The sequence below is a fragment of the Arvicanthis niloticus genome, chromosome 24, assembly GCF_011762505.2.
Source record: "Arvicanthis niloticus isolate mArvNil1 chromosome 24, mArvNil1.pat.X, whole genome shotgun sequence".
Taxonomy (NCBI): Eukaryota; Metazoa; Chordata; class Mammalia; order Rodentia; family Muridae; genus Arvicanthis; species Arvicanthis niloticus.
In genome coordinates this window covers 11,379,599-11,403,857 of record NC_133432.1, presented here as the reverse complement: position 1 = coordinate 11,403,857, position 24,259 = coordinate 11,379,599, and the positions used below count along the sequence as shown (strand labels likewise).

At 54.0% G+C, this 24,259-nt stretch overlaps 2 protein-coding genes across 4 annotated transcripts in view; one reads left to right on the top strand and one right to left on the bottom strand.

The window, feature by feature from the left end:
- Dtx1 (deltex E3 ubiquitin ligase 1) overlaps positions 1-3,292 on the top strand; it is a 31,224-nt gene extending 27,932 nt beyond the window's left edge. Inside the window, exons 5-10 of one of the 2 annotated variants that reach the window (XM_076922645.1) lie at positions 123-284; positions 458-519; positions 827-997; positions 1,099-1,260; positions 1,353-1,442; positions 2,040-3,292. In XM_076922645.1, the coding sequence (XP_076778760.1) occupies positions 123-284; positions 458-519; positions 827-997; positions 1,099-1,260; positions 1,353-1,442; positions 2,040-2,264 (872 nt within the window). In that variant the 3' untranslated portion in view covers positions 2,265-3,292. The remainder of the gene's footprint in view (positions 1-122; positions 285-457; positions 520-826; positions 998-1,098; positions 1,261-1,352; positions 1,443-2,039) is intronic. The other variant, XM_076922646.1, reaches the window with a different exon arrangement.
- A 776-nt stretch (positions 3,293-4,068) lies between these two features.
- Rasal1 (RAS protein activator like 1) overlaps positions 4,069-24,259 on the bottom strand; it is a 32,337-nt gene continuing 12,146 nt past the window's right edge. The window contains exons 6-22 of one of the 2 annotated variants that reach the window (XM_076922644.1): positions 22,067-22,148; positions 21,838-21,969; positions 21,154-21,239; positions 20,442-20,559; positions 20,160-20,313; positions 19,768-19,832; positions 19,420-19,532; positions 17,708-17,900; positions 13,829-13,966; positions 12,149-12,293; positions 9,180-9,352; positions 8,176-8,313; positions 7,965-8,100; positions 6,805-6,925; positions 5,107-5,183; positions 4,716-4,859; positions 4,069-4,510 (exon numbers count right to left, since the gene is read on the bottom strand). In XM_076922644.1, coding sequence (XP_076778759.1) covers positions 4,753-4,859; positions 5,107-5,183; positions 6,805-6,925; positions 7,965-8,100; positions 8,176-8,313; positions 9,180-9,352; positions 12,149-12,293; positions 13,829-13,966; positions 17,708-17,900; positions 19,420-19,532; positions 19,768-19,832; positions 20,160-20,313; positions 20,442-20,559; positions 21,154-21,239; positions 21,838-21,969; positions 22,067-22,148 — 1,978 coding nt within the window. In that variant the 3' untranslated portion in view covers positions 4,069-4,510; positions 4,716-4,752. Of the gene's footprint in view, positions 4,860-5,106; positions 5,184-6,804; positions 6,926-7,964; positions 8,101-8,175; positions 8,314-9,179; positions 9,353-12,148; positions 12,294-13,828; positions 13,967-17,707; positions 17,901-19,419; positions 19,533-19,767; positions 19,833-20,159; positions 20,314-20,441; positions 20,560-21,153; positions 21,240-21,837; positions 21,970-22,066; positions 22,149-24,259 lie in introns of both variants that reach the window. The other variant, XM_076922643.1, reaches the window with a different exon arrangement.

Genomic DNA, 24,259 nt, shown 5'->3' with positions numbered 1-24,259 from the left:
GTCTGGGGAAACACCCTGCCCTCCACTCTATAGCATCCACCTGCCCCATCAACCTAAGGATGAGGGGAGGGCGTGGCTTGTCTCCACCCCTCATTACTACACCCTTCCCCGCCAACCCCTAGGGATGACCGGGATCCTGCTGTGTGCAGCCGGGCTGCCAGTGTGCCTGACACGAGCACCCAAACCCATCCTGCACCCGCCGCCGGTAAGCAAAAGCGACGTGAAGCCTGTGCCTGGCGTACCCGGCGTGTGCCGCAAGACCAAGAAAAAACACCTCAAGAAAAGTAGGTTCCGTGTGACACCCCCCACCCCCAAACGCAACCGCAGTGCTCTTAGGATCCAGCATGCACCTGACTCTGCTTGCCCTCTGCTCACCCTTCGCGCCTTCCTTCCTGCCGCTCCCCAGAGCCCCGCCCCCACTCCTCCTGAGACACGTTGTCCCATGATCTCTCTGCAGGCAAGAATCCCGAGGATGTGGTCCGGAGGTACATGCAGAAGGTGAAAAACCCACCTGATGAGGTGAGCCAGCCAGGGGGAGCCTCCGCACCCAGGCCCAGTTCTCCTCCTGTCCATCCTGGCCTCACTGTCCTCACCATGCCCTGGGGGAGGAGTTTAAGATTAAGAGCATCACACCTATCCATCTTTGTGATGGACGGTTTGATGCCAAGTTTTTCATTGCGGCTTTTGCTTTGGATGGTTAAGCATTTAACCCCGCTCAGGGTTTGATTAGGCGAGGGAGTCAACTCCAAGGTTTTCCGTCGCCCCCGAACTTTGTGCCCCTCTATGGCCTTCCTCATGGCCCTCCCCCGTCTCCCTGGCCCTCCAGGACTGTACCATCTGCATGGAGCGGCTGGTCACAGCATCTGGCTATGAGGGCGTGCTCCGGAACAAGAGTGTGCGGCCCGAGCTCGTGGGCCGCCTGGGCCGCTGCGGACACATGTACCACCTGCTCTGCCTGGTGGCCATGTACTCCAATGGCAACAAGGTGGGCCACAAGGTGGGCTGCCGTGCAGTGGGTGGGGGCCGTGCGGTGAGGTGTGCAGTGGGTGGGGACCCGGTGGGACCCCCAGGGACCTCACAGCAGCGCACCTGTCTCAGGATGGCAGCCTGCAGTGCCCCACCTGCAAAGCCATCTACGGAGAGAAGACAGGGACACAGCCACCGGGGAAGATGGAGTTTCACCTCATCCCGCACTCGCTGCCTGGTTTTGCAGACACCCAGACGATCCGCATTGTCTATGACATCCCCACGGGCATCCAGGTGAGCCCCACGGGCCCCAACCCCAACTCTCTGCCCCTCCCCACCCCCCACCACTCTGTCTGTGGTCTGAAACCCTCCTGCCATCCCTGCAGGGCCCTGAACATCCCAATCCAGGCAAGAAGTTCACCGCCAGAGGCTTCCCTCGCCACTGCTACCTACCCAACAATGAGAAGGGCCGGAAGGTAAGTGCCCACCTGGCCTCCACTATAAATGATGGCAGAGTCCCCCAGCTGCCATCTTTCAGGCCTGCTTCCCCTTTGTCCCCAGTCCCTACTGTCATCTTTTCTTAAGCCAACACGCTACACATCAGGCCCTGAATCTGCTTCCTCTCATTTGCTAGCTTAACAAAGGTTCAGAGAGGGCAAGGAACTTAATGCATAGTCACACAGCAACCAAGTGGCAGAGCCAGGATTTGAACCCAAGCAGCCCTTCAAACTCTTTATCCTCACACTTGGGTCGTCCGATTTCACTTACTGTTTAACCAAGAAGCAGCACCTTAGACTGTCCCGTGAAATCTTCAGATCTTTAATCGTGGGAACTAATTTACAAAGTGACGATTTAATACAAAGAGTGGGGTTCTAAGCCCTGCCGGTCCTGATGACAAGCACCGAAAGACATAGAACTTTATGTAGTAACCGGTAATGGAGCAGGCTAGGGCTCAGACTGCCCATTAAATCCACCCCATCCCCCCATCCTCCCATCCCCCCATCCTCCCATCCCCCCATCCTCCCATCCCCCCATCCTCCCATCCCCCATCCCTCCATCCCCCCCATCCGCAGGTGCTGAGACTGCTCATCACCGCCTGGGAACGCAGACTTATCTTCACTATCGGAACATCCAACACCACGGGCGAGTCGGACACCGTGGTGTGGAACGAGATTCACCACAAGACGGAGTTTGGTTCCAACCTCACTGGCCACGGCTACCCCGACGCCAGCTACCTAGACAACGTGTTGGCTGAGCTCACCGCCCAGGGTGTTTCTGAGGCTATGGCCAAGGCCTGAGGCCTGAGTTGCCCGCCTTCCCTCTTGCCTTGCCCCTAGCCCGGCACATGCCTCCCTCCACCAGGTGGGAGGAGCCAGAAGCGCTAAGGGGATCTGGCTGGTGGCTGTGGGGGCTGATGAGAGCGCCCCAGGCCAGCTGGCTCCAACCAGTGGCTTCCGGCAAGAGCAGCAGAGATAGGACCACCAGCAAGGGCGACTTCCCTATGGAAACCATGGCGCTTTGCCCTTCACATCACACACAAACGTACACGTGTCCTGTTGCACGCACGCACTCACGCACGTACACCCACGTGCCTCTTGATGTCTCCCAGCTTGGGGAGAAAAGAGACAGAAAGGCCCCTATGACACATCCTGTGGATTCCACCTGTGTCTCCATTACATCTGTATAGGCTCGTCCCCTTCCCAGGACTTGAGTCAAGCATGGGATGGATAGTGGGGACTCTGTAAGGCTTCCAGGGGCCAGTCTGTCCCTGGGCCTCAACTTAACCCATGTCAGCACCGCCACCTACCCACTGAGCACTGCAAAGCCAATGGGGTGGAAATCCCAGGTTACCGAGTAGCTTTTCGCAGGCCACTGGGGACGAGGTTATCTTATTTTGTGCTTGTGTCTATCTTTCCGGGACCCTGCCTACTTCTTCCTGTGCCCATCTCTTGACCTCTGTCTATCCCAGGCAAAGGCATCGTCCTTGCCTCTGTACCCGGCTTCTCCCCCACTAAACCGCTCCGGACATTTGAGACCCACTTCTGGCTTCAGGGGCGAGGGGAGGCCTTGTTCAGGCTACACGCGTTGAGCTGAGCAGGCAGCAAGGCGTTAACTTCTCCCTGCTTGGAAGTGGGCGGTGGGCGACTGATCCGTCTCAGGCCAACCAGAGGCCTGTTGCCCAGGCAACTCACCAGCTCCGCCTCTGAGGATTGGCTGCTGGGATGGAAGTCAGCCAAGCTTTAAAGGGACGCCAGCAATTGCTCTTTTGGAAAAAAAAAATCTACCAGTCCCACTGTGGGTGGAGAAATAAATGGTCTTTCTCCTTGTCGGGCCTTTTTCTGCCAAGAGGGTGCTGGGTGACTGTGCTCCTGCAGAACACCGGGGATGGCTTGCAAGACAATGGCAAGTGTAGGATCACTGCCCCGGGGCAGCGGAGGAAAGTAGTGCATGGGCCTTATAACTGTCCAGTCTGGCTGCATCAAGAGAAGTAGACAGGGTCTCCAAGTATACGCGCGCGCGCTCACACACACACACACACACAGTAGTGACAGTGATGATGGATCTCGCGTGCGGCCTTCCAGGAGGATGTGGAAGAGCTTTGAGATACCTTATCAGCTCACAGATTCCACCCTGCCCTGAAGCAAGAAGCAGGAGAAAGCAGCCTCCTATCGGAGGTGCTCCGGAAGCTCAGGTGTACCCGAGCCAGTGGGAGATGCTGGCCATTCGTGGGATAGCTCCACACTTTTCCTGGGAGATGCTCCAGCTCCAGGCGACCCTTGCTGGCCATGTGTGGGATAGCTCTGCACTTTTCCTGGTTCTCTAGATCCACTCTGATGGACTTGATTTTTTTTTTTTTTTTTTTTTTTTCCAGTCCAGAGCTCTCCTTAGGCAAACTCAGAATTCACAGGCTCTTCCAGCTCTGCCAGCTGACTGTGGAGTTTGGTTCCAACCTCACTGGCCACAGCTACCCGGACTCCAGCTACCTAGGCGATGTACTGGCTCACTCTCAAATCATACCTCAAACCCACAGAACCATTGAGCCCCAGAACTCTGATGCCTGCTCCCCTCCCCCCCCAAAAAAACTCAGATGCATTCAGTGACTGGGGCAGGGAGCGGCAACCTCTATTCCTAGCCAAGAAGCTTCTCATTGTCCCCTAGGATAACAGGATTGTAACACTTCGCAGCTAAGCATGCTCAGGTCACTTTATACAGGGTATAAGGGGGAGGAAGAGCCTGTGTTCAGCCTTGAAAGCTCAAAATTGGCATGCTGGGCTCCCAGTCCGTTCTTCCGAGAACACCTGGTTCCAGACTCTTGAGGTTGGGGCCACCAGATGAGAGTGGGGTACAGAAAGAGCTGTGAGGTCACAGCGACTCGCAGAAGTGAAAAAAAAAAAAAAAAAAACCAGGAAGTTCCTGGCCAAGTCTATTGAGTGTTTTTCTGAGTCAGTCAGGGTTGGCATTCAGGTATAGCTGTATCCAGCAGCTCGCGGGTAAGATGGGCGCCACCGGTATTGGAAGAGCTGTATCCAGTGAAGCTGAGACTCTGGGCTCAGAGAAGAAAATGAGGTTTGGTCAGTACAAGGCTGGGCCCTATCAAAGGCTCCTATGCCCTGGCTAGCTACAGGGCACATAAGACCAGGCTTTGTCTGGGAGACTCCAAGCAATGAAGAAGGCAGCCTCAAGGGGATGCCTGGGCCATTGTGTGCTCAGAGAGGCCCCATGGCTCTGTCCCCAACTGGCTCTGGCACCTTCTCAGCATCCAGCATCCTAGAGGGCTACTTGCCCCTATCCCCGTTTCTGAAACTCCTCATGCGCTAGCTCCAAGTCTTCAAGAACTTGCAGCAAATGGGTGATGGCCGCTCTCTGCTGGGCCAGAACCTCGGCACAGGGCCCTGGAGGGAAAGAAAAGGGCATGGGGTTCTTCAGCCTCCTGGTGGGTTGTCACCAGAGCCCACTTCCTGAAGCTGTAGGTTTTTTTTTTTTTTTCTCCATGCAGAATGAATCCTCAAATTCACCAGGATACTGTCCCACTGATGAACCAGAAGCAGGAGGTTATGCGGGAGGACTGAGAGAGTGTGCTTGGCAAACTGGGGCACACATCTGGAAGGGAAGAGAATGGAACCCTTCCTTCCTCCTTACCGTCCATGGCACTGGAGTCTTTCCCAGGGTCCACATCTGGAGCTGTGTCCAGGCTGGAGTCTTCCAGCAGTCTCAGCCTGAGGGTTGATAGGAAAAGAGACAAGGCTGGTTTCTGAGGCACAGTGCTGCTCCTACCCAAGATTCTCTGCTGCTTGTAGGAGAAATCAGGTTCATTACCAACATCACTATGGTCACAGTCGCCACCATCACCACCACCATCATCATCACCATCCCTACCATCATCATCATCACCACCACCACCAACAACCTTTCTAGAGTAGCAGACACTACACTGAGAAGCCTTGTACACACATACATTCATTTACTTACACAGCCAGCTTCCATGAGGTAGGTACTTACCAGAGACCCTGTTCAGATCAACCACTGACACACAGAGAGATCAAGGAACTTGCCTAAGGCCACACAGTATACTAAGAGCTCCTAAGTCTGGGAGGTTACATGGTGTCCTTTCACGGGATCGGCTTCTGATCCTTAGGACAGTACTATGACGTCAGGACCCTATCACCTCCTTCTCCATACGAGGCACAGAGAAGCCAAATGACTAGCTGAGAACCACACAGCCCCTAACAGACCGGGATCTGAATCCAGGCAGCTCAGTACAGAACCTTCTCTATAGTGAGGTGGGATAAACCTGTCACTAATTAACAAAGCTCTTCAGGTCAGGAAGTAGGGGGTGGGGGGAGGTGTCCATGGTACCAGGAAGGCTCAGAAGCCAAGAGCCGGCCCCCCCCCCCCCCCCGTAAGTTCCCATGCTCCTGGGGGTGGTCTGAATGAGAACAACACTCACAGGCTCATATGCTTGGTCCCCAGTTAGAGGAACTGCTTGGGAAGGACTAAGAGGTGTGGCCTTGTGGGAGGAGGTGTGGCCTTGTGGGAGGAGGAGTGGCCTTGTGTTAGGAGGTATGGCCTTGGGGGAGGAGGTGTGTCCTTTTGGGAGAGGAGTAGACTTGTGGGAGGAGGTATGGCCTTTGGAGGAGGTCTGACTTTTGTGGAAGTGTGGCCTTGTGGGAGGAGGGGCATTGCTGGGAGTGGGATTTGAGGTTTCAAATGACTCAAACCATCCCCAATTAGCTCTCTCTGCCTTCTGCTTTGGGATCAAGATGTGAGCTCTGAGCTGCTCCTGCCCTCTTTGTTCCGCCATCATGGACTCTAACCCTCTGCAACCATAAGCCCCAAGTTAAAAGCTTTCTTTTAGAGGTCACCTTGGTTGTGGTGTTTCATCACAGCCATAGAAACCTTAACTGAGATGCTCCCAGTCTGCCTTAGAGATCTAAGTCCTGAATCTCTGGACACTGAGGCCCCATGGTGGCCCACACACCTCTGAAAGCTTAGCCAGGGTGGTAGAGGATGGATAAATGGGTATAAGGCTCAGAGTTCCATCCCCAGCACAGGCAAACAGAAGAAGAAAACGGCTGAGCCTACAGCTCAGTTGGTAGACTTTGCCTAACATGCATGAAGCTGGAAGCTTATGCGGTGAGGTCCCCAGCACCACATAAACCAGGCATGGTGGCGCACACCTGTAAGCCCAGCACTGAGGAAATACAAATGGGAGGACATTTGCCACATGACGAGTTCAAGGCTAGCCTGGGCTACATAAAACCCTGAGGGATGGAAACACTTCTTCAGAGATGAATGAATGTGAGGAGGTCACAGCGGGGTGAGGCAGATGACACCCACCTGAGCTGGTCCCGCCCCAGGAGCAGCTGGCGATACACCGCCTGGGCCTCGGCATCAGGATCCAGTGGGTCACTCCAGTCTCCCAGCGTGACGGCTGAGTGTGTGCGGCTACAGCCAGCAGCTGAGGGTACACGGAGCTGTCAGGAAAGTCTTGTCCCAGGCGCAATCATACCCTGCCTTCGGTTTACCCAACACCCGTGGAAGCCTCCTCTTAGGCAGGCCCCCCTGTAGCTCCTGCCTGGATCCCAGCCTCCTCCCCAGCCCCCCTGCCTCCATCATGAACCCTGATCTTGTCGAGCTTTAACAACATGACACAGCATAGAGCCATCTGAGAGGAAGTTCTCAAATAACCGAATGCCCAGATCAGATTATCCCGGTGGTCACATCTGTGTTGATTGTTAGTGGGTCCAGCCCACTGTGGGTGGCGCCATTCCCTATGCAGATGGTTCTGAGCTGCATCAGAAAGCTGGCTAAGTGTGAGCCCATGGGTGAGCCAGCAAACGGCATTACTACATGGTCCCAGACTAACCTTTTTTCCCCCTAAGTTGGGCAGTGTTTTATCCCAGAAAGAGAAGGGAAGCTAAAACAGACCATAATGATCCATTAGCCCAGCCCAAGCTCCCTCTGCTCAGCCTGATTCCTGCTCTGCATCACCCACTCCACTGTCTAGCCACTCAAAGCAACACTTCCTCCAGGAAGCCTTCCTGACCTGATCTCCCCCCTGGGGCTGGGCCTCAGACAAAGCCTCGGGCTGGTCATTCTAATACCATTATAATTGTCTGGCTGGAGTTCAGTGTCAGTGGTGGAGGGATCAGGGCCAGGGATTCATCCCCAGCAACAGCAGAGCAACCTGTCCCTGTCACCACATGGCCATCTAACTTCAACAAGTCTGACTGTCTCCACTCTGGGCATCTGGCACATAGTAGGACCGTTGGAAACAGGACTTGCATGTGGCTAAAACTACACAGCAGATGGCACTTTGAGTATATCAACTTGGTATCAGCTAACAGGACCAAGGAAGTATGGGCTATCCTCAACCCTGCTTCCCAGATGAGAATACTGAGGCACAAAGAAATTAAGTCACATGCTCGAGGTGGAGGTGGGATGCCACTGACTGGCAGTCGGGGACGGTGGAGCCTGTGGCACACCCACCACCTCACCTGAGCGCTCAGCCTGGAGGCAGCAGGTCCAGCGCCCGCTGCGGAAGGCACCGGGGTGGCAGGCAGCCAGCTTGCCCGGGTTGGGGGCGCTGGCTTTGCGCAGGGCTGACAGCCATTGGTTGAGGTCATTCACGTTCTGCAAGAGATAGAGGCAGAAGATGGGTGAGGCTGAGCCACAGACTCCCACCCCTGGCTGTGCTCCACACCTCACCTTGCACTGGAGGTAGGTGGTGTGTGATGCCCCGGCACCATCCTGTGTCACCACCTGCATGACATGTGGCAGTTGGAAGGCACCCTCGTCCACACGCTCCACGGCCCGGATGCAGGACAGCGGGATGGATGAGGGAACCTGTGAGCAGCCAGAGACAGCAGCCCATTGGCTGTGGCACCAGGTGGAGTCCTTGAGGCCTCGTAGTCAATTCCCAAAAGCTCTGCTGTGTCCTCCCCGACAGTCCTGCTCTGCCGCCGCCTGCTGAGTGACTTGGTTTTTCTAGGTCTGAGTTGGCTTTTATCAATATCGCCGACACCATCATCACCGTGACCACCATCCCACAACCACCGTCACCATCATCACCATCACTATCACCATCATCATCATCATCACACCCATCATCGCCATCGGCGCCACCATCCTTGCCACAGCAGCTTCTTATGTGGCACTTAGCCGTGGCTTTCAGAACCACACTTCCATCAGCCCGCTCAACCACCACGACCACCTTCTGAGACCCGGTCTGTGATTCCCCTCCCCCACCCTCCCAGTTTGAAGATGAGGAAACTGAGGCCTGAACGTAAATGACCCTTCCAACGTCACTTGATCTGTGCACCCAGCCTGGCAACCGGAACAACCGATGAAATGCAAGCCGGGCCCACATGCCAAGTCCTGGGCTCCCTCGGGCTACGCTGATTAGCACTGGACAGAGGTATTATCTGCCTAGCATGGAGCCTGGCACACACACGGGTGATTGCGTTGTTGAGTGAGTGCCCAGATACACACCTGCGCGGAGCCGTCAGGACAGACAGATCCCGTGTGTGAGTCTATGATGCTTGGTGTAGACTTTATGGCCCCCGCCCACCGCATAGCCACCACACCTGGGAGTATATGCCCAACGTCCCTGTCGTGGGCCAGGCTGGCCCCAAGCTTGGAGTAAGCCAAGAGTTTGGAAAAGCTGCCCTGATGGGAGGGAGGGGCGGGGGCGGGGCGTGTTTGAGTCCCACCTGCCACTCGGGAGTCTTAGAGTAGGAGAGGTCCCGCCCACTCAGCCGGAAGTAGCGCTTCTTGAAAGCAAAGCGCGTGGCCAGGCCTGCAGGCTCCTCCTTGCGCTTCAACAGGAAGCCTTCTCGAACAATTGTTGAGGGTTGGACCAGGGCGCAGGCTGGCCCCCCAGACTCTGGGAAATAGAGAAAGTGGGTGGGGGACTCTGCCATGTCTGGGGTCTCTAGCACCTGCCAAGGGGCAGGAAGACCAAGGCTATGACCTCAGACGTCACTCCTTCAGCCACCGGCCACCCTCCTCCGGACCCCTCCCACCCCGCCAACCCCTGAAGCAAAGAAGGGGTCGGCAGCCAGGGCCTGCGGGTGAGCCTGCAGTTGGCCCAGTCAATCCTGCAACGTCCCAGCCAGCCTCAAGCTCCAGGCTGCAGACCTCTCTCCGCACCAGAGACCCCACCCCACTCCCAGACCACCACAACCAGGGCTCTCCACTGCCCAGGTTACCCCTATGTGATCTGAGTCCCCAACTCTGAAGTACCCTCCACCCCAAGTCTTCCATTTCAGAAGGCTACATGACACCACTCCCAACCACAAGCCCCCCTGTTCCCCCACAGCTTTCCAGAACCCCACTTCCTTCTTTCCTTACCCCCTCCTCCTCTTTCTCTCTTCTGCTCTGGCCTCTCTTGATGCTCTCTGTTCCCACCCCAGGGCCTTTGCACGTGCTGTTCCCTGCCTGGATCACTCTGACATTGACATTAGCTCTCCAAATCTTAGCCAGAGTGACTCCATCTTGCACCCGGACGCCGTTTAACTATTCTGCGTCCCCAGACGGAAGTACCAAAAAGCCATCCTCGCCTCCCTCAGCTATCTCCAAGGCCAGGAGAATCTCTGATACATGTGTTTAAGTCCTGGTTTGGGTCTGTGCCCTGTTGCTTGAGTCCGCAGTCGTTCTACGGCACGGACACTAGGTGGCGCTCTAAACTCAGGGTTGCATCAGGGCTTGGGCAGACAGGTGCTTGGTGAGTCAGGGCACAGGGGACTTTGAGAAGAAAAAACCCAGGTAAACTCTGACCCCATTCTCTGGGCACCTGGCAGCGTCCCCATTTGGGAGCTGAGGTCAATTTAACAATACTCCAAAAGAGTCACAGTGTACACGCCAGACCATCATGCCAGTGGAACCAGGGAGGCCCACTCGGGGCTTTCCTCCCCTCCCCTCCCCTCCCCTCCCCTCCCCTCCCCTCCCCTCCCCTCCCCTCCCCTCCCCTCCCCTCCCCTCCCCTCCCCTCCCCTTCCCCTCCCCTCCCCTCCCCTCCCCTCCCTTCCCCTACCCCTTCTTTCTTCCCCCTCTTTTTTTTAGATTGTATCTCACTGTGATGCCCTGCCTGGCCTAGAACTCTCCATAGACCAGGCCTCTCTTGCCTCTGCCTCCCGAGTGCTGGGATTAAAGATGTGGACCCCCACCCCTGCCCCATACCACTCTTCCCTTCTTGGTAACTCCCTGACACTCCATCAACTTGGCTATTGTCTTTTTTGTTTATTTGGTTGGTTGGTTGGTTGGATAGTTTGGTTTGGTTTTGGTTCTTTTTAAAAAAAATTTTTTTAAATAATTTTATTTTTATTTCATGTCCATTGGTGTTTAGCCTGCATGTGTGTCTGTGTGAGGGTGTCAGATTCCCTGGAACTGGAATTAAAGACAGATGTGAGTTGTCATATAGGAGCTGGGAACAAACCCAGGTCCTCTGGGAGAGCAGCCAGTGCTCTCAACCACCACCACGGAGTCGAGTCGCTTCTCCAGCCTGGTTTGTTTTGTTTCGAGACAGGGTTTCTCTGTGTAGCCCTGGCTGCCCTAGAGCTCACTCTGTAGACCAGGCTGGCCTCAAACTCAGAGATAAACCAGCTCTGCCTCCTGACTGCTGAGATTAAAGGTGTGCACCACCACCCCTCAGCCCTTGGCTTACAATATTGTCCCGCTAGAGTGAAATTCTACAAATAAGTCTAGGATTTTCTTCTGTTTTACTCACTTTTTTTGGTATGTGGTACATCATGCATGTGTGTGCACGTGTGTATGTGCATGCATATACATGCACGTGTGCATGTGTGTGCATGTGTATGTACGTGTGTGTATACACGTGTGTGTATACACGTGTGTGCATGTGTTTGTACATGTGTGTGCATGTGTGCAGATCTGTGTATGCATACATGTGTGTGCACGTGTATGCATATACATGTGTGTGCATATTTGTACATGTGTGTGCATTTGTACAAGTGTGTGCATGTCTGTGCATGTGTGTGTATGTGTGTGTTCATCTGTGTGCATGTATATACATCTGTGTGCATGTGTGTGAATGTGCGTATGTGTGTGCATGTGGAGACCCGAGGTCGACATCTGGATTCTTTCTCTGTTGCTCCCTAGTTTATATTTTGAGACTGGGCCACTTGTTGCACCTGGAGCTCACCATTTTTGACTACAATGCCCAGCGGGGGAGCCTGGATGATCCGCCTGTCTTCACACCACCAAGGCCAGGGTTACAGGAAGGCGCAGCCAGGCCTGGATTTTAGATGACTGGGAATTTGAACTCAGATCCTCCAGCTTGCTCAGCAAGCCCTTTACCCACTGAGCCATTTCTCCTTCACGAGATGACTTTATCGTTTCTTTCTTTCTTTTTTCAGTGCTGGGGTTAAACCCAGGACCTCGTACAGGCAAGGCAAGCTCTCCTCCACTAAAGTCCCAGTCCCTGGCCTTTGGGGTGGTGCCTGCTATATGGCAGGGACTTAATAAGCATGCTCACACCAGAGACTCCATGCTATGACCCTACCACACCGCCACATTGGCAGAGATGACCTAACCAAGCCCGACACAAAATGTTAGTTGACTGACTAGTTGACCTGCAGGTCCAGAGTCTTAATACTGGAGACTAAGGGAGTGGGATTCTGAGTGATTCTCAGGGGCGACAAGCCAGGACCACAGTACTCACCCTCACCCTCATCCACATCCACCAGCTGGTCCAGGAAGTCCCTCACCCGTGAGATGCTTTGCAGCAGGAAGGGGTGCAGGGGGGCTAGCCACTGCTCCTTGCCCTGGCCCAGCTGCTGGCCCAGGTTTCCAATACTCTGCACAGCCTGGGGCGAAGGAGAAAGGAGGCCAAGTTCACTGTGAGGCGAGCACGCTCTGTGGCCCCCAATTCTGCTTCTCTTATCCATACAACTCAGGCACTGTCTGATACCTCCCTTTTGGGATCAGCACCCCTAGAGCCTTCCCAGATGAGCACACCCAGCGCCCAGCACTGCCTGTTTCTATCATGTGTCCTTGGGGACCCCTGAGAGCCACAAGTTGTAGCTACTTTGTCAAGAATAGCTTGATTCATACGAAGGTATAAATGACTGCTGATAACTTCTCCTGTTTCCTTTGGAAGGAGTGAGTTTTGATGGGCTAGTTAAAAGGAGGAGGAGGAGGAAGAAGAAGAGGAGGAGGAAGAGGAGGAGGAGAAAGAGGAAGGGGAGGAGAAAGAGGAGGAGGAGGAAGAAGGAGGAGGAAGAGGAGGAAGGGAGGAAGAAGAGGAGGAAGAGGAGGAGGAAGAGGAGGAAGAGGAGGAGGAAGAGGAGGAGGAGGAAGAAGGAGGAGGAAGAGGAGGAGGAGGAGGAAGAAGAAGAGGAGGAGGGGGAGGAGGAGAGGGAGGAGGAGAGGGAGGAGGAGGAAGAGGAGGAGGAAGAGGAGGAGGAAGAGGAGGAGGAGGAGGAGGGTTAGGCTCTAGAGCTGGAGTTCAGTGGTTGAGTGATTGCCTGACACGCCTAAGGTCCTGTGTTCAATTCCCAGTACTGCCAAACGGGGGTGGGGAGGGACAAATGAAAGCTGGGCGTGGTGGTACGTTAAGAATATCAGCACTTGAGAGGCTGGAGCAGGAGGATTTCCCTGAGTCCTAGGCCAGCCTGGGAGACATGGCACATTCTAGGGCTCAGTGGCTCAGCAAGTCTAAGTCACAGAAACAAAGACACAAGGAGCTTTTTTTGAGTCTTCTCGCAGGCGACCTTGATCTTTCCCACAATGCTTCTCCAGAGCTGAGATGACCCATATGGACTCACATACACACACACACAGACACACACACACACAGACACACATACACACACATACACACTCACACACATACACACACACATACAAGCTCATATATACATGCATACACCTATTCACACATACTCATACATATACACATACATATACCTACTCGCACATACTCACACACATATACACATACAGACACTTACTTATACACACTCAACACACACTCACATACACATACAGACACATACTCATGTGCATTACATACACACATTCACACTCACATACACACATACATATATATACTCACATACACATACAGACACTCACATACACACATACATATATATACTCACATACACATACAGACACTCACATACACACATACATATATATACTCACATACACATACAGACACATACACACATACATATATATACTCACATACACATACAGACACACACATACAATACACACATATATACACTCACACACATATATACACATACTCACATACATACACACATACACATGTGCACACATACACACATTCACACATACACACTCTCACACACACATACACACTCACACACACCTTGGCGAGCAGCAGCAGGGAGCGGCTGGTCTGGGGGTCTGCGTGCTGGTCTCTGAGGTCAAACAGCTTCGGTGTGAGGATGGCAGGAGCAAAGAACCGCAGAAAGAGGAAGCCGCTGGTGGCCAGGTACTTCACGTCCTGCCAGAGAATCACAGATGACAGGCCCTGAAGCCCACATCCCAGCTGGGAAAACTGAGACAGCAAAGACTAGCTGTCCAGAGGAGGGAGAGGGAGGTGGGTCAGAATGTTTATCCTAGCCTGTCAAGGAGGGTTCTCTTCTCTGCCTCAGTTTCTCTTGGTAGAAAATGGGTTGATGAAGCTGATGTGGCAAAACTGGTTTTAGCAGACTCTTGTGCTTGGAACATAGAACCAGAGGAGAGAATTGTCACTGCCGCCTCAGAGAGGCCAAGTAGCTTGTTCAAGGTCACACAGCAGAGGAGTCAGGATTCAAACCCAGTTCTGTGACCTTCGGTTGCAAGAACAGGCCCTATTCTCCTCCCAACGCCTTCACTTACCACTTCCTCTGGGATGGGTTACATCCAGTTTTAGAGAGGCAACAACTGAGGCTGGAGGTTACCCAGCAGTCAACAGCAGAGGCAGTGTTATTTACCACTCTCCCGCCATTCAGTCTCGGTACAGGCAGTGCCCCAAGGGTCAAAGGTCATGAGTGCCTCGAGCCCTCCAGAGGCACAATCTTCAACCACATCTGGTTTCTAAGGAAACCGAGGCTCGGTAGAGAGCCCAGGCTGTCAGGCTGCAGAGCCCACCTGAGTACACACTGTCCTACCCCACTGAGTCCCTCTGGGGACTTCCTACACTGGGCACAGCTGGCTCCCCCAGGGCTATGCCACACCCAAGTATGTATGCCTGTGTTTAGTTCAGGCTGTCAGTCACACCTATGACAACAGCTGCCCTGAAGTGTGCTAGCTTCTGGAGCATGTCAGCCTTGCCAATGGGCCCTGCAGTAACTGTGCCCAAGGCTTCCGCTGAGAGGGACCCTTCCCAGCCAGAGCCCTGATCTGTCCCCAAATCACTACTTCATCCCAGGCAGGTCCCTAGGTTATTTTGTCCCCCAACATTAGCTGATCAAGGGACATATGAGCCAGGGCTGGTGGCACATGCCCATCATCCCACCTACACAGAGGCTGAGGCATGAGGGTCACAAGTTCAAAGCTGGTCTGAGCTATAGAGTATGTTCCAGGCAAGCCCAGGCAACCTAGTAATACCGTCTCAAATGAAAAACAAAAAGAAGGTTGTAGGTGCATCTGACGCTGGAGGGCTTGTCTAGGGTGCACGGAACCCCAGATTTTGCCCCAGAGCTGCAGAAACCAGCTGTGGCAGCACGTGCCTGTGACCCCAGCCTGTGGGGAGGTAAAGACAGAGGAGTCACAAGTTCAAAGTCACTGTTCTAGTTGCCGTGTGTGTGTGTGTGTGTGTGTGTGTGTGTGTGTGTGTATGTGTGAACTCGATACAAGCTGGAGTTACCTAGAAAGAGGAACCCTCAGTGGAGAAAACCTCTGGATCAGATTGCCTGTGGGCAAACTTATGGGGACATTTTCCATTTAATTAATGATTATTGTGGGAGGGTCCAACTCACTGTGGGAGGGGCCATCCCTGGGCTGGTGGTTCTATAAAAAAGCAGGCTGAGCAAGCCATGGAGAGTAAGCCAGTAAGCAGCACCCCTCCATGGCCTCTGCATCAGCTCCTGCCTCCAGGTTCTTGACTTGAGTTCCCTCCATGATGGACTACAAGCTCTTTTCTCCCCAAATTTATGTTGGTATTCATCACAGCAGTTAAAAGAAAACTGGAACAGGCATCCTTGGCTATGGAATAAGTTAGAAGAGGCTAGCCTGGGCTACATGACACATTCCCCCACACACACACACACACATGTATTAAAATACTACATGACACATTCCCCCCACACACACACACACATATTAAAATACTATAAAGAACCCTGTGCTTTAGGGACTGTTCAGGACTCCCTACCTTCATGATCTGAGAAATTCCGTGGTCCCTGCCCACTGGGGACACGTGAGTGTCAGTGATGTTGGTTTCCCCAGCTGAGCTGACTGGGGAGCTGGCCTCCTGTTCTCTTTTGCTTCTCCCTGCCTCAGTCATGTCCCACTTAACACCTATGAGTCGGCCCAGGTGAGAGCCAGGCAAAGTGGGGCACAATGCCGCCACCTCTAGATGGGGCGCTAAAGCTCACCCCTGTGTGGGAGGATGGGGAATCTGGAGGGGGATATCTCAAGCTCTCTGGGCTCAGTTTCCCCATCTGTAAGCCGGAAGCACAGAGAGAGGTGTTAATATACGTCCAAAGCTCTCAGCTCCAGCTGCAAGAACTGGGCTGTGACGTTGCCAGTGTTCAGAAGGTTCTAGATCTTTCTGTTAAGTGGTCTGCACCTCGCACTGGGTAAAAGTTAGTCTAGCTGGGGCTGGAGAGTTGCCTCTGTGGATAACAGCGCTTACTGCTCTATCAGAGGACCCTTGTTCGGATCTCGGTATCCACATCAGGGGGCTCACAAATATCTGGAATGTCAGGGACTCATATGACACTCCCTGGTCTCTGAGCCTGCACACACACATGTAAATACATCTTGAACAGAACAGAGTCTTGCTGATCTCATTTGTAACTTAAGACAGTAACAGTCACCTCTGTCTGTTGCTCAGGCTGGCCTTGAACTTAAGATCCTCTTGCTACAGCCTCCCGGGGACCTGAGATTACAAGCTTGTGCCACCAAGATCCCCGTGACAACCACCTCAGGTTGAGCACTGAACATTGTTTTTTATTTTGTCTTTTTTTTTTTTTTTTTTCAGAGCTGAGGACCGAACCCAGGGCCTTGCGCTTGCTAGGCAAGCGCTCTACCACTGAGCTAAATCCCCAACCCCAGCACTGAACATTGTTAAAACAGGGATCTCAGGCTGTTAGCCCATGGCCCAGGACAACTTAGACACATGATGACTGACTCCAAATGGCTTTTGCTTGGTGGATGGCTCGTGTCTGGGTGAGTTAACCCCAGTGTTTCAAAACTGGGAGACTTTACATAGACTCCTGGAAGCTAGCAAGAGAGGGGGAGGAAAGGAGAAGGGAGGAAGAAGATGCTCAATTCAGCCCAGCTCAGTCTCGTTTACAGCAAAGGCCTGTCTGTCCTCCCAGATATTGGAGAGACTGAGTCAGGAGGATCGAAAGTTCAAGGTCGACCTTGGAAACTTAGCAAGATCCTATCTCAAAGAAGTGAAGACAGGGGTAGACTTTGGCTTGGTGGTAGAGTACATGCCTGGTGTTTGTGAGACTGGGTTTGTAGCCCCAACATAGTAGTGAGAAAAGAACTCTACAGGAACAGGGAGACCTGCCCCATTCCTATGTAGAACATTGGCCTGAGTGGTCTCTGTAGACGAGCTGGGCGGGGGGGGGGGGGGGGTGTGTGTCACATTTTGCCACAGTCTTCACCACTCCCTCTAGTCCTCCATCTGGACTAGTTCATGTGCCTCACCTGGCCCAAAGCCTCCACTCCCAGTCTCTACCTTCTGTATCCAAGCAGGGAAAGTCCGGCACCTACTGAACCCACTCAGCCTTCATCCTGATCCTGTCCTTCCTCCTCCCTTCTGTTCTCATCACTACCACCATCACCACCACCACCACAACCATTATCACCATCATCATCACCACCACCATCATCACCATCACCATTATCAACAACACCACCATCATCTTCATCACCGCCACCACCATCATCATCGGTCCCCTGGGTTCCAGGTCCTGCCACCAGGACACACATACTCAAGTCTGAGCAGCCTAGGTCCTGACGTCACCTTTGACCGTTGACCTGGCTGTGCATATGACCCTGGACAAGGTGACCCAGCCCAGCCCACCTGATGTTCCATCCCGGGGAAGCGCTTCTCCACACACCGCTGGAGTTGCTTAAAGGCCAAGCGCAGGGCAAGTGGGCAGCGCCCTACAGAGCTCACGATGGCGTCCACAACAGACCCCAGGTATCCGGTCAGCAGCCCCAGGCTGGTCTCCCGCACCTGCTCCTCCGTGGGCGTGCCCTTGAACGAGATCCTCCTATAGGGAGAAGGTAGCAGGCAGAACCTTCAGTCAGAGGACCCCCGTCTGCTACCTCAAAAGCCCCACAGCCCAGCCCACCCCTCATGCCAGGCTCCCCCCACCAGCCCAGCCCACCCCTCACGCCAGGCTCCCCCCACCAGCCCAGCCCACCTCTCACGCCAGGCTCCTCCCACCAGCCCAGCCCACCCCTCAAATCAGGCTCCCCCCACCAGCCCCGCCTACCCCTCATGCCAGGCTCCCCCCACCAGCCCCGCCCTCCCCTCACGCCAGGCTCCCAACCGGAGCTTGAACACCCAGAGGGGAATCCCTTCTCAGAGTCTTCTAAGTGGCTGTTCCTTTGTCCTGGAACATGCTGGCGGGCAGCTGAACTGTCACCTCCTCAGAATGGCCATTGCCCCCACCCTGTCACTCATAGTTACAAGCTCTAGCTCTGGGTGTCTTCAGCATGGACATGTCAGATGTTCCAAACTCAGGACCCTGGTACATACTATCCCTACTGCCTGGTGTCCTGCAGCCAGAAGTCTGGTGTCTCAGCCCCCGTATCAAATTCATTGCCCCTGGCATGAATTGCCCTTTGTGGTCCTTACAGTGACTCCTGAGCCGAGTATCTGACTCCTCCCATCTAACAGACTTGGAAACTGAGGCCCATCAACGTGACTTTGCAAGCAGGTGGCAAACCTGAGATTAGAAGTCAGGACTGGGGCTGGAGAGGTGGCTCAGTAGTTAAGAGCACTGACTGCTCTTCCAGAGGTCCTGAGTTCAATTCCCAGCAACCACATGGTGGCTCACAACCATCTGTAATGGGATTTGATGCACTTTTCTGGTGTGTCTGAAGACAGCTACAGTGCACTCATATAAATAATAATAAAGAAATAATAATAAAAAAAGAAGTCAGGACCGACTCTAGAGGCAGAGGTCCCCTGTATCCCACTGCCTGTGAGGGTCTCTGAGGCTCCCAAGGTCTCCATGGATCCCATGGGAATTTCACAGATAACTCTGCCCTTCTCTTTGGGGCCTGGGTTCAAATTCCTGCTTTGCAACTCCCCAGTTGTGTGACTTTGGGAAGCAAGCTCCCCTCACTGCTGAGGCCTGCAGGCTCCGGATGGTCAGAGGTGTCGGAATCTATTATTCTCATTATTGTTCGGCACAGAAGCCAGCCCTCTAACTATAGCAAAGAATGTTCTGGAAAGAAGGAGGAAGGAGGCCACAGGGGTGTGGCTTTTGTTCACAGCCTATCGCTCCCCAATCTCACAGAAGATTCTCGGGCGACCCCAATGTGGGCCTCCAGTATCTTCAAGCATTCTCTTCCTCTGACATATAAAACACAGAAGTGTCCACGGCACCCCAAGTGTCAGGCCAAGTCACAAGGTATGGGAGAGGCAGAGGCAGGATTTGAACTCAGGGTCTCTGAGTTCCCAGTCCAACCCTAGGCAGGTGGCAGCTAGCACAGAGTAGCCTATGGCACCTGCAATGGATAAGGGTTGGCTGAAGGCCCGGGCCACCCCGCCTTGCTCACCGCGAGCGGTTCAGGTCCATCTTGCAAGGGTCCAGCTCCATATATTTCTTCTCCTCGAAGACGCGGCTGATCACCGGCCTCAGGACCTCGTGCAGGTAACGCATGCCCACGAGCTGGGGGCAGGGGCCACACGGAGCGGCTAAGGGTGGCAGGGAACACCCTGGGCTGGGGCAGGGGGGTGTGCAGGGAGATTTCAGAGCCAGGCCAGCTGTGTCCAAGGGTGCCGCCCAGGGCTGAAGCCAGGTAGGTACCTGCCACCAGCACCCAGCTCAGCCACTTGAGACCAGCAGGCTCTGAGGCCCCAGTGAGCAGGGGAGGAAGCCGCTTGCACCCAGACATACCACTCACCTTCATGAACTGTTCCATCGACTTGGATGCCAAGGAGTTAGAACGGAAGAGGGTGTTGGGGTCATCTGGGAGGATGGGGAGATGTGTTTGCTGGGGTAGAAGAGGCTGGGCCCACCTCTCCCTGCTCACCCATGGTGGGGATTTGATTCTTTCAGACTCAAGAATCAGGAAGAACCCCAAACTGTGTTCATGGTTCAGAAGCCCAGAGTGGTTTGGCAAGCTGCCTGGGGTCACACAGCACCTGAAGCTGATCCTGCACTCTCAGCCCTCCAGGGATCACAGCATAGATTCCCCAATATGTAAGAGTTACCGAGGGACACTATTTCTCCCCTGGCAATCCTCTGTAGACCCATCCTTGGGAAGTGGCATCTAGGACCCTGTGGGAAACTCACTGGTTCGAGCCACCTCACGCTTTGTGAGGTAATCTAGAAAGGGCCCAGCCAGGCCCCGGCCCAGGAAAAGCTTCACTAGTTTGGTGGCAAGGTCCTGACGACAGTCCCCAGAGGCCAGCTCCTCCAGCACAGCCAGGGGGCTGGTGGTGTCCTCCTGAGCAGGGACAGGAGAGCAGACAGGTGACCCAGGACCCCAAAGCACAGCGTTCCCTGTTTCCCCAGGGAGGGGAGCTATACCCCAGACCCAGCACCCTGGATCAAGGCACCTGTTGCCACACCCACCTCCGCTGGCCCTTGCACAGACTCCAGAAGGAGTTCCATGAGAGGCTGGTAGTACTGGGAAGGCAGGACACGGTCCTCAGTGAGGCGCACCTTCAGCCGCAGGGCACCCAGGCTCCCCCTAGATGGAGCAGACCATAAGGAAGGCGATATGAGTGCAGGCTAGCCCAGAGTGAGAGACATGAGCACAGGCAGGGGCAAGAGACACAAGGTGATAGACTGAGGAGGGCAGTGGAGACAGAAATGGACAGGAAAAAGTGGGGAGGGGGTGTCCAGGAAGTGTGTAGAGATGCCACAGTGGAGGCCATGGCCAGGTGTGCAGATTCACGCAGGACAGGCAGACAAGTGGGTAGTCAGGTATGTGAATGTCATAGACAGGAGTACCCAGGGAAAGAATGAAGGAGCAGAGAGTGTGTGGTCAGTGCACAGACATCAGTGGTCCAGCTATGCAGGAGTCCTGCCTAGCACAGCCAAGGCTGTAGGTTCAATCCCTGACACTGCATAATAAAGCAAAGGCAGCCTGAGGAAAGCCAACATTCTGTCACACACTGGGTGGGCCAGCCTGTCAGCGGTGAGCAGATGGAGCGCTGTAATGGACCTGAAGAAACACCCTGGGGGCATGGACCACTGCCAGAGGGACAGGGCAGGCTGGGGCCAGCGCCCATGATAACCTGCTCACAAGTGGAGGAGCCCCTCCCTAGACACCCACATTTACCCAGAATCCTCAGCTCTAGGAAAGGGCAGGAGCCGGAACCAGCCATTGGGTGGCTTCTGCTGGAGGGTCTGTGGGGTGAACTCCACCTGTAGGAGAAACACAGACCTCAGCTGGCGGACGTGTCCTGCCTGACACAGGTTTACCCAGCCCTGAAGGGAGAGCTTGGACTACCATCCAGGGGTGGCATGTGGACAGCCAGGGTCCACTTCCTCCTCTCTCTCAAGGGCAGTTTGGGCCTCCAGGAACACTTATAATTGAATAGAGCTAAGTTTTGGTGAGATGGCTTGCCCTGGGACACACGGTGACCTAGTGGTGGGCACAATAACACTGTCACAGCCACAACCTCAGACAAGCCTGACGCTATCTTCCCAGAGCAAAGTTAAGAGCCTCGTGGCCTTGGCAAGGCCCCTTCACTGCTTCAAACTTCAATTTCGGGGATAATGACTGTCAACTGCACGGGGTGGTGGCAGGGTTACGTCAATGCAGATGGCCTTAGGCCCGCCCCGTAGCCTTCGGCAGGTCACTGCATCCTTTGGTTGACCCATGCACAATGAGACTACTACCCAAGCTGGCCATGGTACGTGAGGCAGCTGAGTACCCACTTCAGCCCCCATCTCGCCTGCCTGCTCGTTAGAGACACTGGGGAGCCACAGAGGGCGTTCGGTTAGTGGGAGGGACGCTCACCATGCCCAGGAAGTCATTCTTGCCCACCATGTCCCAATCCCAGAGTTCCACTCGCAGTGGGGATGTGGTCCCTGGAGCCTCCCACAGCTCCAGCACCTCATCCCAGTGTGGGAAGCGGGTCTTCTTGATGGTCTAAGGGCAGAAAGGGCCGTGAGTGGGAGGGGCGACTGGCTCCACCCACTGAGGGGTGTCCACTCCCGCCTGCCCCGTGCTCGCTGTCACTGCTTACGGAAGTTTCCAAACTATGGTTGCCCCAGAACACACGGGCAAATGGGTCTGATGTGCCAGAGATGTCCCTGGGTGCCAGGTCCCTGGGGATAGATGAAGAAAAGGGGTATGTGGTCACAGGCCCTCGATGACCCAGACCCAAGGTGGGCCCAGGAAAGAGAGTGCAAACTAGATCATTCTATTGGCTAATGTGGTGCTGTCTCCAAGGCAACAAGCCTGTCCATCACACAGGCTTAGACCTGGTCCTCGATGGGCCCAGGCAGACCCAGCAGCTTCCAGACACAGAACCTATATAGAAACATGAGATTTCCTGATTTCCAGATGGGGAAACTGAGATACAGAAGATCAGATTCTGTATCAAAAAGCCCAGCAAGGAAAGGAAAGGTAGTGAGAAAGAATGCCTCAGTTTCCCCAGAAGCCCTACACTGGGAGCTACAGGCACAGATTCAAAGCCAGGCCCTGCACTCACTGGCTGAGTGACATTAGAGAAAGTCTCCTCTGCCTGAAAGTGGTGGCATATGCCTTTAATCCTAGCTCTCAGGATGCAGGGGATCTCTGAGTTTGAGGCTAGCCTGGGACACACAGAGAAACCCTGTCTCAAAAAAGAAAAAAACAAAGAGGGGGAAAGAAAGAAAGAAAGAAAGAAAGAAAGAAAGAAAGAAAGAAAGAAAGAAAGAAAGAAAAAGAAAGAAAGAAGAAAAAGTCACCTCCACTCCTGGGGCTTAGTCCAGAAAATAAGGACAGTAACAGACCAAGTTCACAGGGCCAAGGGTCCAATGAGATGACACAGGCAAGTTATTTAGCGGAGTACTCTGATCAGTTCGCTTATTCATTCAACAAACGCCCATGCCCACACCTTGCTTAAGAACAAAGGGAAAGCATGAGACACAGACATCCTGCCTGTGGTTGCCTTGACAACTCAAAGCCTCACCTGTGACAGCTTCCCCATCCCCCCCCCCCCAAACACTTTTCAGGGCCCTCAAATCCAGGAACACACCACCACCACCACCACCACCACCACCACCACCACCACCACCACCACCACCACCAGGGGCTGTTTCTTCCTTCACCAGAGCTTGCTTCCCAGCCTCTCCGGGCATGGAAAGCTTTTGGTTTCCTAGGACACAGTTGCTAAGCAACAGCCCGCTACTGCTTGCAAAAGATCCTGTACAGCCTAGTGTCTGGGGAGGGGGCACTGGCAGAAGAGCTGAGCTCAGACCCCTGCACACAATCCGCTATCTGGTTCTTGTCTTCTGTGTCTCATTCCTCATCCATGCTTCTCATGCATCCAGCTGGGGCCAAGACAGGGACGGGAATCCAGAGGTGGCAGGAGAAGCTCAGAGAAGGCAAGGAGGGGTCTTATGGTCACACAGCAAGCTAGAAATACGGATTCATGTCCTTAACGTGTGTGGGCAGAGCCTAACCATGAAGGTTCGGGAGGGAGGCGAGTTGGAGGGCAGAAAAACAGGCTGTCAAGAGGAAGAAGATGTAAGAGAGAGCAGAAAGATTGGAGGGCCGATGGGGGAGCAGGGAGGGATGCAGGAAGGAATATGGATGTGGCTGGGCCAGTCTCTGGGCTTTACTGGCCCTGGGTCTGGTGGCTTTTTTCAGGCTCTCCTCCATCGCCCTTCCTCTCAGCCCACAAGACTCCAGCGTGGCTATTTCCCCCCTCCCCACAGGGGTTAAACCAGTAAGAATTAACACCTTTAATCTCAGCACTCAGGAGGCAGAGGCAGGCAGATCTCTGTGAGTTTGAGGCCAGCCTGGTCGACATAGTGAGTTCCAGGATAGCCAGGGGTATACAGTGAGACCCTGTCTCAAAACAAACAAACAAACAAACAAACAAACAAAACAAAACAAAACACCCCAACAACAAAGAATTAACCCTGGGATTGTCTGTATAAGTGAGGGTCTCGGTCAGTTGGTAGAACACCAGCCTTGGGCCATGAGATCTATCTTGTCCCCACTCACGGAGACACTGCCTGACATTGCTGTCTGGGTTCCTGGACCCATCATGCCTGAAGCCACAGTCACTTTAGTGAGCTAATGACAATCTGCTATTTATTACTGTTTGTGTGTTTGTGTGTGTGTGTGTGTGTGTGTGTGTGTGTGTATGTATGGTGTTTGTGTGTGTATCCATATGTGTTTGTCTCAGTATGTTTGGTATGTGTGTGTATCTATATGTATGGTGTGT